The sequence below is a fragment of the Carlito syrichta genome, unplaced genomic scaffold (assembly GCF_000164805.1).
Source record: "Carlito syrichta isolate Samal-C Ts95f unplaced genomic scaffold, Tarsius_syrichta-2.0.1 Scaffold309092, whole genome shotgun sequence".
Lineage (NCBI taxonomy): Eukaryota > Metazoa > Chordata > Mammalia > Primates > Tarsiidae > Carlito > Carlito syrichta.
Genome location: NW_007253188.1, coordinates 164,158 through 175,755, shown reverse-complemented (window position 1 = coordinate 175,755; position 11,598 = coordinate 164,158). Strand labels below are relative to the sequence as shown.

Here is an 11,598-nt window from a genome sequence, read left to right as displayed (position 1 = left end):
AAAAAAAAAAAAAAAAAAAACAGCCACAACCTGAAAAGCAGAAGCTAAAAACGGAAATAATCCTGCCATGGCACTCTACACAGCAGCCCCACAAGAGCTGGCAAAGCACTTGCATCCATCTCCCAAGGGTCTCCCTACACTAGCCCCACCCCTCAGTTCTCTGGTTAGGAGGAGTCCCTGAACTTTTTGTGCCTGGAGTCTGAGGTGCAGGCCTTTCCTGGGCAGCCTGGCCTAGAAGGCTTTCCCCTCCCCAGGCATGGTGGTTTAATAGAGGCACAACTCAGTAAGGACTCTGGGAGTTTTGTGAGGGCTAACAAGATGCTCCTGAACAAATGCAGTCACAGGCTTTGAACACAGTGCCAGAATTTCACATAGAAAACAAATCAGGCCATGTGCAGCAAGAAGAATTGCGTCAAGCTTTTATAAGCATCTTGGCACAGGAACAAGTGCCAAGCCACTGGAGACTGTATGAATGTTGAGCTCCCACTCCTTTCTACTACTCAGCGTGGGAGTCCAGTGACACCTTTCATGGTGATTATTCCAAAAAGGAAGGCTTGATTTTCCTTGTGAAAAGCGTTCAATTGCACCTTCCAGGCTTCTCCCAGTCACTAAAACACTCCACCCACAGGCTCTCATATGCCAGTTTCATCCACTCTTTTTGAGTTGGAATCTCACTTTGTTGCCCAGGCTGGAGTGCAGTGGCATGCTCATGGCCACCACAGCCTCAACCTGCGAGCTCAGGTGATCTTTCCACCTCAGCCTTCCAAGTAGCTGGAACCACAGGCACACACCACCACAACTGGCTAATTTTTTTATTTATTGTATAGAGACAAGGTCTTGCCAAGTTACTCAGGCTGGTCTCCAACCCCTGAGCTCAGGCAATCCTCTCACTTCCACCCCCCAAAGTGCTAGGATCACAGGTATGAGCTACCGTGCCCAGCCTAATCTGAACTGATCTTATACTACAGAAATACGCTATTAGGACTTCAAGAGAAAGTCTGGAATTAAAATAAAAACTAAACGGTCTCTGTAACAAAGTCAAGTTGCATCCAGGGGACAAGAAAAATGATAACTGTGATAACGAATCAAGCACTTTTCCCAGAGGAATGAATGAGCACGTGTAGGTTCACACAGGTATACCCCGTCACATGAACAACACACAGCCACATTCAATCAAGGGAGTCCCAGGCCCCCCCAAAGCCAACTGTCTGCTCTCATCCAGAAGTGCCTTCACCAAGTCTGACCCTGCCCCTCCCACCTCACCACTCACTGAGCCAGTGGGCTTTGGCTCATCTCCTTCTTTTAGCCTTGAAGACCCTCTCCAACCTTCCTTCAAGTCTGAATTTGGTGCTAACTACTGTGTGAGATCACCTTAAACTCCACTCTCCTTTCCCCCTCTGGACAGTCCTACAATCCTTCATCCCTTCTTGGGACTAGTGCCCATACCCCTTCACTGCACAGGCAGAAAATCACTAGCCTTGTCTGTCCATGAGCCTCCCGCAATAGGCCACAAGCAGCCCGGGCTGAGCACAGGAAGGGCTTCCTCAATTCCTGTTCAGGTAAAAAGTTCAACTGAGATGCACCATCCCCACAGGACTGGTGGGACCTTTGCATACTCTTTGTGCACCTAAGTTGGTAAGGCAGGAATTCTCTGAACTCTTGTCTTTTGACATGGTACCAGAAGGGACCCACGAGCCCCTACCTCACAGAAGCTCCCACAGAAGAGCCCACCTGAGGAAGACACAGGAGCATGCCTTACCTTGGTCGGTTTTGGTTGCTGGCTTCCAGTTTTCAGCACTAATTACTGGCAGACAGACCTGCCCCTTTTCATCAATGTTTGGGTGATAGATCTTTGTTTTAAATGTGATCTTCGGTGGTTTGAAAGGGTACTCTGCTGGAAAGTTGATTTCGATTCTGAAGGCCCCCTTATCATATGGAGGGTTGTCCTGGAAGAGAAAAGAAATCAAAATGAACATCCTACAGTTTCCAAACCTGCTGCCAAGATAGGAATGTTCCAATCATTTATTTGATAAATTATTTCAAGTGATGTAACAATTGAAGCCCAAAGATGTCACCTTCAAGACCACCTAGCAATCATTCAGTATTTCTAGAGCAGGATATCTGCTAAATTGTGAAAAGGGCTGAGACTTATGTTCTGGGCTCTTTATGTTTTTTATTTGTTTTGAGTCGGGGTCTCACTCTGTCACCCACACTGGAGTGCAGCAGCATGATCACAGTTCACCACAGCCTGGATCTCGAGGGCTCAGGTGATCCTTCTGCCTCAGCCTCCGAAATAGCTGAGACTACAAATCCCCGCCACCACACCCAGCTAATTTATTTATTTTTTCTGTAAAAATGAGGTTTTGCCATGTTGCCTAAGCTAGTCTCAAACTGTTGGGCTCAGGCAGTTCTCCCAGCCCGGCCTCTCAAAGTACTTAGATTACAGGCATGAGCCACTGCACCCAGCCTCCTTATGTTTTTTTAAAAAATCAACTTTACGGCCGGGCTCGGTGGCTCAGCCTGTAATTCCAGCACTTTGGGAGGCCGAAGTGAGTGAATTGCCTGAGCCTGCGGGTTCAAGACCCGCCTGGGCAACTTGGCAAGACCTCATCTCTACAATAAATCAAAAATTAGCCAGGCATGACAGCACACGCCTGTAGTTCCGGCTACTTGGAAGGCTGAGGCAGAAGGATCACCAGAGCCCAGCAGGTCGAGGCTGCAGTGGCCGAAAGCGGCCACTGCACTCCAGTCTGGGTGACAGAGTGAGACTCCAACTCAAAAATAAATAAATAAACTTTACTTTTTAGAGCAACTTTAGATTTACAGCAAAACTGAAAGTACAGTGATCCCAGATACTCCCTGCTCCTATACATGTACCACCTCCCGCCAGAGAGGTAAATTCGTCACAGTCAATGAACTTACAATGACACATCATTACCACTCAGAGTCCATAGTTTACATTAGAGTTCACGCTTGGTGTCACACACTTTATGGGTTTTGTGTGGTTATCAGGCATGAAAGCTGCAATCAGAAGTTATCCAGCTGCTATAGTCTAAATGTGTCTCCCCAAAATTCATGTTAAAACTGAATCACAGCTGGGCTCGGTGGCTCAGCCTGTAATCCCGCACCTTTGGGAGGCTGAGGTGAATGGATTGCCTGAGCCCGCGGGTTCGAGACCTGCCTGGGCAGCGAGACCTCATCTCTACAATCAATCAAAAAATCAGCCGGGCGTGGTAGTGCGGGCCTGTAGTGCCGGCTACTTGGAAGGCTGAGGCGGAAGGATCGCCAGAGCCCAGCAGGTCGAGGCTGCGGTGACTGGGAGCGGCCACTGCACTCCAGTCTGGGTGACAGAGTGAGACTCCAACTCAAAAAAAAAACAAAACTGAATCACCAGCCGGGCTTGGTGGCTCAGCCTGTAATCCCGCGCTTTGGGAGGCTGAGGTAAGTGGATCGTCTGAGCCCGCGGGTTTGGGACCTGCCCGGGCAACTTGGCGAGACCTCATCTCTACAATAAATCAAAAAATCAGCCGGGCGTGGTAGCGTATGCCTGTAATTCCGGCTACTCGGAAGGCTGAGGCGAAGGATCGCCGGAGCCCAGCAGGTCGAGGCTGCGGTGGCCGGGAGCGGCCACTGCACTCCAGTCTGGGTGACAGAGTGAGACTCCAACTCAAAAAAAAAAACACAAAAAAAACTGAATCACCAATGTGATGGTATTAGCAGATGGGGGTGTTGAGAAGTGATTCAGTCATAAAGAGATTAGTGTTCCTATGAAAGAGGCCCCAGAGAAGTGCCTTGCCCTTTCCATCATATGATGACATGGTGAGAAGGTGTCATCTTGTGAGCCAAGAAAGGGGCCCCACCAGACATTGAATCTGCCAGTGCGTTGATATTGGACATCCTAGCCTCTACAACTGTGAAAAATAACTTTCTGTTGTGTATAAGCTACCAGGTTTTTGACTTTTTCATTTTTATTTTTAAAATATTTTTATTATTTTTTTGTACCAGGTTTGAACTGGATACACAGAAGCCACCCAGATTCATGGTATTTTGTTGCAGCAGACCAAACAGACTAAGACAGCAGCCTTTTCCAGAGTGGCTTCTTTTACTTAGTAATATACACTTGAGGTTCCTCCACATCTTTTCACTGCTTGATAGCTCATTTCTTTTTATTGTTGAATAATATTTGTCTAGATGTATTACAACTTATTTAACCATTAACCTATTGAAGAACATCCTGTTTACCTCTAAGTTTTGGCAATTATGACTAAAACTGTTACAGTATGCAGATTTCTGAGTAGATATGAGTTTTCAATTCATTCTCATTCGGGTAAATGCCAAGGAATGGAATTGTTGGATTCTGTGGTCAGAGGAGGCTTAATTTTGTAAGAAGCTGCCAAACTGTCTTCCAAAGTGGCACACCACTTTGCATTCCCACTGACATGAATGACAGTTCCTGTTACTCCAGATCCTCACCAGCACGTGGCAGTGAGGCCACTCTAATAGGTGTATAATGCCATCTCATTGTTATTTGTTTTCTTTCTCTTTCCAAGACAGGGGCCGATTTGTCACCTGGGCTGGAGTGTAGTGGTCCAGTCATAGCTTACACACTGCAGCCTCAAACTACTGTGCTCAAGTGATCCTCCTGCATCATCCTCATATAGCCCCAACTTCCGGAGAGGACTGTAGGTGGCACATGCCACCACATCTAGCTTTGTTTTCTTATCACAGAACTTTAGGAGTTCTTTGTCCTTCACACAGTCCTTTATCAGATTATGCTTTAGCAAATATATCTTTATCTTTTTTGAAAATAGGAAAATAGTCACATCACAGGTAAATAATAAATCAACCTAGAATATACTGTAAGTACTGACAGGCCAAAAAACTGGCCTGGACTTCAAATCCTGGCCAGCTCAGTTTCTCAGTGGGGGCTAGTACCCACCCAGCTCAATGGTTGGAGGACCCTGAGGAGCTGAGCTGGTCACTCACTAGCTGGTCACTAGGCAGGGTCAGCACTATACCCCTAGGACCTCTTAAAGATCTAGCCCTCCAGGCCTAGACACTCTGATGGCCCCAGGAGCCTCTGAGAGACGCAGGAGAGAGCCTTTTGGAGTCCCCCACCCTACCTATCTCCATAGCTGAGGAGGACCTTCACACTGCACTACCTTTTCCCTGCACTCTGCTCTCCTGAGTCACACCCAGGCCTGCCTTGGCACACCAAACCCAAATAAAGCCAAGATTCAGAAAAGAGAGGACTCAGGAACACTCTTGGGCACCCCCACCCCCTCAAGCCTAAGTGGGTACTCGTAGTAGACAGAGTTCCTCTGCTAGAGAACAGGGTTGGCGCCTACTAGTTCTCTATACACTCCCACATTCTAGCCCTACCCAGAGAAGGGAGGCATGAAGCAGGAACCTTAAAGGATGGGTAAGATGAGGTAAGCCCGAGGGGTGGGAGTGGCCTTCCGGAAAAGGCTAGGATGGCAGGGGCTTGGAGGGAACAGCACAGCATAAGACAGGAAGCTGTAGGCAATGTGGCCTTGGGACTGCTGAGGACACTCTGGGGTCTGAATCATCCCCACAAGCAGCTGAGACCTCATCTCTACAATAAATCAAAAACTAGCCGGGCATAGTAGCGTGTGCCTGTAGTTCCAGTTACTTGGAAGGCTGAGGCAGAAGGATCTCCGGAGCCCAGTAGGTCGAGGCTGCAGTGGCCAGCAGTAAGTGACAGAGTGAGACTCCAACTCAAAAACAAAACAAAACAAAACTCATTCAATCCATGTCTAAATTCCAGGAGTTTTTTTTTTTTTAATCACTTTCCATTCATATTAAGAAAGAGACTGGTTTTACAATTGAATTTTTAAACAATATGATTAAGAATGCTAAGAATCCCCATTTTCTAGGGCATTTCCTTCTAGTCATTATATGCATACATGTAAATAAGATTTATCCAGCACTTACTATATGCTAGGTACTTTTCTGTCCCATCTCCAATACATCTACCCCAGTAGCTGTTCTCAGAAGCTGATGGTTATCATCAGCCGCATTCAGAAGTGTGGCAAGTGAGGTTGAGGTGAAGTGACTGGCCTAAGAACTCCTAAACTCAGACTTCCTCTCCTGTAACACAACCCAATGCATCTGCAGGCAACCATCTGGACCCATCGTTGTCACTTTTGTAAGACCAGGAAACCAGGGAGTCTGTGCAGATGCTAGTGCTGCTGGCTGTGCCATGAAGAGTAAAGTAGTCTTTGTCTCTGTCTGAGAAGTCTCAAGTCTTCTGCTAGCATCCAACACTGGCAGGCTACCTTGTTAGCTTGCAGCAAACATGGTAAAACTTTCAGATCCTTCGCAATTCTTGACAGCAACTTCCCAAGGCACAAAGCAATTTTGTGGCAATTAAGAGAAAGAGGAAGCTCTTCATCATCTGGCACCAAACCACCTGGGGCCTTTCACGCACATGTCAGAACTCTCACATTATAGTCAAATCTAATATTTCTTTCTCATGGCAACCCTTAAAGAGTCCTAAGATCTCATTTCCACTTCATGTTTTTCCAACCCTTAGTAAAGAGCTTCTGAGTCCTTTGTCCCCCACAAGTCACAGTTTTGGGTCACTGCTGTGAAGCAGTGCAGAACACCAAACAGCTCTCCAGCAGCCACAAATGAACTCAGGGAGAACTACCAGCTCCTGACTCTACCTCCTGTGACATGGCATGTCTCTACAGTATGCTCAGTGGCTGTCTGACACCACATGCAGGACTCAGGGCTGACTTGACTCAATGACCAGATTCTAGTTTGGAACTAAAGAACGTTTCTTCTTCGTTCCCAGTGTCAGATTAACTGAAGGCTCTTGTGCGCTCCTGAGACTTCTGTCCAGCTTAGAAGCAATCCCTCAGCCACATCCTTTTCTTGTGACTACCTTTTTTCATCCAGTAAACTAACAAAGCCTGGGTTTTCCTGATACAGGGATGTCTATCTCAGAACAGTTACCTGGCTGCCCCCAGAGTTCAGTCTTTGAGGGGAACAAAGGGAGGTGGGCTACCCTGTTTTGAGTGCCCCAGGCTGGTTACTATGCTCTTAAACCTTCATGATCTACTCCAGAATCTTAACAAAAGTTGACATAAGTTCATGGATCTTCCAAACATAGAGTATGTCCTTTCCTGTTGTAAAATGTCTTTAAGTTTTTATTCTCTTCTGTCTTTTCTGAAAATAAGCTTTCTGGTTATTTGAAACACAAAATCTGCTCAATTAGCAGATTTTGGTTTCTAAAGATGACTTTTTTGTAGTCTTTTCAACAATTTGGTTTGTGGAACTTTTCATAGCATAATTCTTTGGCAACAAATGCTTCAACACTAAAGAACTCAATCTTAATCACCTCAAAAATAAGTGTTGGTGAGAATAAGGTATTTTTAGAACTGGTTTTCCAATATTCCATGATTTCAGAAGGTTCATGATCTGCCTTATGAATTATATCTAAATTTAAAATCACAAATCTCAGCTGGGTGTGGTGGCTCGTGCCTGTAATCTCAGCACTTTGGGAGGCCGATGCGAGAGGACTGCCTGAGACCAGGGGTTTGAGACCAGCCTGGGTAACTTGATGAGACCTCATCTCTACAGTAAGTCAAAAAAATCAGCAGAGTATGGTGGTTCGTGCCTGTAGTTCCAGCTACTTGGAAGGCTGAGGTGGCCGTGAGCATGCCACTGTACTCCCAGCCTGGGCGACAGAGTGACACTCAAACTCAAAAAAAATTAAGAAAAAAAATCACAAATCTCCATTAACTGAATTCAACAATTTAGAGAACCTTTCCGTCCTCTAAACTCAAATAACCATATGTACCTCTCACAGAGTAATTTACTTTCCCCACAAGCATGGAAAAATATATCATTCACACCAAAAAAAGAAGTGTTACAAAAAAATAACCCCTGACATTCCATCTCCCTGGATGCTGGCTGTTAGCCCCCTGTTCCACAGTTTGGAATGTTCTCTATACATGTGTGGTTCTCACAAAGGCCCTAATTTTGTCACTCTACGTATACTACTCACATACAGTCAGTCACACTGTCTACATTCTTCCATCATTTTTGCTTACACTGCCACACACTGTCTTTTCCTCTGCAATTCCACTGTTGTACCCTTCACCACCCCTCTTCTACTGGGCTGAGCTCCCTGCAAGTGAAACCACAGATTCTAGGAGGGTAGCATCACTGTGGCTTCAGTTCATAGAGTCTATGCCTGGCTTGTGACAGTTCATCAGCCCTTGTCAACACGGGGGCTTGCTCTTTCTCCTAAAAACAATTCCAGTGTGCCATGAATTGATGGCAAAATTATTACTATTTTTTGAGTTGGAATTTCACTCTGCTGCCCAGGCTAGAATGCAGTGGCACACTCATGGTCACCGCAGCCTCGACCTGCTGGGCTTAGGCAGTCCTTCCGCCTCAGCCTTCCAAGTAGCTGCACTACAGACACATGCCACACCATGCGCAGCTAGTTTTTGTGATTTATTGTAGAGACAAGGTCTCACCAAGTTGCCCGGGCTGGTCTTGAATCCCTGGGCTCAGGCAATCCTCTTGCCTCAGCCTCCCAAAGTGCTGGGATTACAGGTTGAGCCACTGCGCCCAGCCCAAAATAATTTTTTACGTGTGGTTCTTTGTCAGAAAACAGGGCTCCCTCATTTGGCCTCAACCATTCCAGCTACAGGAAGGGAGGACGAAGAGCAACAGAAGAATAAGCAGGAAGCAGAGGAGTGCTAAGAACACGGACCAGTGCTGAGCATGGGGAGGCAGGACACAGCTCCATCCAAGGCCAGAGGGAGTGCTGAGAGGAGGAAGAAGACATGGTGAGGATGTGAGGTGAGGAGGCATACAGAAAGGTGAGAGAGGTCTGAATTACAAATGTTGCTGCAAGCCAGGCTCGGTGGCTCAGCCTGTAATCCTGTGCTTTTGGGAGGCTAAGTGAGTAGATTGCCTGAGCCCGCGGGTTCAAAATCCGCCTGGGCAGCAAGACCTCATCTCTACAATAAATCAAAAACTCAGCCAGGCATGGTAGCACATGCCTGTAATTCTGGCTACTTGGAAGGCTGAGGAGGAAGGATTGCCGGAGCCCAGCAGGTCGAGGCTGCAGTGGCCGGGAGCGGCCACTGCACTCCAGTCTGGGCAACCGAGTGAGACTCCAACTCAAAAAAAAAACCCAAAAACAAATGTTGTTGCAAAAAAGTGACAAAGGAAACCAAAGCCTCAACTGCTCCTAGAGGCAGGGATGCATTTGAGGGAAAGCTTCTTCCTTCCTTGAGAGAAAAATTAACCTCAAGCATTGAAGGCGCTCTTATATTTTTATATTATGTTAATGACATTTGTGTGTTTTATATACGCTTTATACATATATTTATATATGGTGTTTGATATATACTTTTGTGTCATGTTTCATATTTTTATCTTTTTTTCTATTCAAGGGGTACACGTGTAGGTTTGTCATATTGTGTGTTGGTGAGGGCTGGGCTTTTCTTTTCTTTCTTTCTTTCTTTTTCTTTTTTTTAGTTGGAGTCTCACTCTGTTGCCCAGACTGGAGCGCAGTGGCCACTCCCGGCCACCACAGCCTCAACCTGCTGGGCTCCGGCGATCCTTCCGGCTCAGCCTTCTGAGTAGCCGGAATGACAGGCACGCGCTACCGCGCCCAGCTCATTTTTTGATTTATTGTAGAGATGAGGTCTCACCTGCCCAGGCAGGTCTTGAACCCGCGGGCTCAGGCAATCCACTCACCTCAGCCTCCCAAAGGCACAGGATTAGAGGCTGAGTCACCGAGTCCGGCTTTTCTTTATTAAAAAACAAAGCACAGGGACTAGTGTGGTGGTTCATGCCTATAGTCCCAGTGCTCTGGGGGGCTAAGGTGGCAGGGTAGCTTGAGGTCAGGAGTTTTAGACCGGCCTGGGCAACATTGTGGGACTCTGTTTCTACAAAAAAATTAAAATTAAGCAGGATGTGGTGGCTCATGACTATAATCCCAGAACGTTGGGAGGCAAAGGCAAGAGGATTGTCTAAGCCCAAGAGTTTGAGAGCAGCCTGGGTAATTTGGCGAGACTGTATCACTACAGTTAAAAAAAAAAAAAAGTTAGGCAACTTCCTCGGGTCTCCTCCCACTGTGAGAGCTTTTCTGTCCTATCAATAAATCCTACTTTCAAAAAAAATTAGCCAGGCATGGTGGTGCATGCCTGTAGTTCTAGATACTTAGAAGGCTGAAGTAGAAAGAATACCTGAACCCAGTAGGTCGAGGCCACGGTGGCTGTGAGCATGCCCTACACTCCAGGCCTAGGTGACAGAGTAAGACCCTGAAGCAAAAATAAATAATTAATTAATTAAAATTAGCCAGACGTGGTGATATGCACCTATAATCCCAACTACTAGGGAAGCTGAAGCAGGAGGATTGCTTGAATCCAGGAGTTTGGCTGTAATAAGCCCTGACCACGTCACTGCATTGTAGCCTGGGCAACAGAGTGAGTCCCTCTCTCTAAAAAAAATAAAATAAAGCATGCTTCCAAGACATCCCTGGCTAGCCCCTGCCTCTGTCTGCTTAAGGGCAAAAGGGCCATGGTGAGCTGCAAGGAGGAAGTAGCATCCACTCTGGAAGCCACAAGGTAGAGAGAAGTGCTGGTAAGGTCCCTTGCTGTTCTGTTGTGATCTCACAGTATTCTAATAACTGCATTAATTACCTGTCTGAAGCAAGGACCCGAGGTACCCTTAGAACCAGCCCTGAAATGTTTGCTAACTGAACTCTCTCAGATGCTGTCTTGGATATGAAAGCATCAGCACCAGTATTGGTGTTAATCTTTTGAGTCAAAGGTGTCAGCTCTCAGATTAACAAAGTAACTTACCCAGAATACAATGACCCCAGATCCCAGATTCAGCCTGGAGTTTGTTTTACAGAAGAGAAAACATTGTTGTACCTCTGGATATATACCAAAAACCTCACAGCCAACCTAAGAAGTAGGGATTCATTTTCAGATCATTCACCTGAAATAAATAAAACAACTTCTTAGCCGGGCACAATCGCTCACGCCTGTAATCCCAGCATTTTGAGAGGCAGAGGTGAAAGAATTGCCTGAGCCCACAAGTTGGAGAGCAGCCTGGGCAACTTGGTGACACCTCATCTCTACAACAAATAAAAAAATTAACCAGGCATGGTGGCGCACACCTGTAGTTCCAGCTACTTGGAAGGCTGAAGTGGAAGGATCGCCTGAGTCCAGCAAGTAGAGGGCCACCGCACCTCAGCCTGGGCGACAGAGTGAGACTACGTCTCGAAAGAATAAAAAGAAAAACAACTTCTTAGGATGGGCACAGTGGTTCTTGCCTATAATCCCAGCACTTTGGGAGGCCGAAGTGAGAGAACTGTCTGAGCACACAGGTTCGAGACCAGCCTGGGCAACTAGACAAGACCTTATCTCAACAATAAATAAAAAATCAGCCGGGTGTGATGGCACCTGCCTGTAGCTCCAGCTACTTGGAAGGCTGAGCCAGAAGGATCACCTGAGCCCAGCAGGTTGAGGCTGCTGTGGCCATGAGTGTGTCACTACTGCACTCCAGCCAGGGCGACAAAGTGAGACTCCAACTCAAAAA

The 11,598-nt window shown here is 46.6% G+C and overlaps 1 protein-coding gene across 2 annotated transcripts in view; it reads right to left on the bottom strand.

Moving 5' to 3' along the window:
• Positions 1-11,598, bottom strand: part of UBE2L3 (ubiquitin conjugating enzyme E2 L3) — a 70,105-nt gene that overhangs the window by 9,800 nt on the left and 48,707 nt on the right. For both annotated transcript variants that reach the window (XM_008066731.1, XM_008066732.1), the window contains one exon: positions 1,760-1,946. In XM_008066731.1, the coding sequence (XP_008064922.1) occupies positions 1,760-1,946 (187 nt within the window). The remainder of the gene's footprint in view (positions 1-1,759; positions 1,947-11,598) is intronic.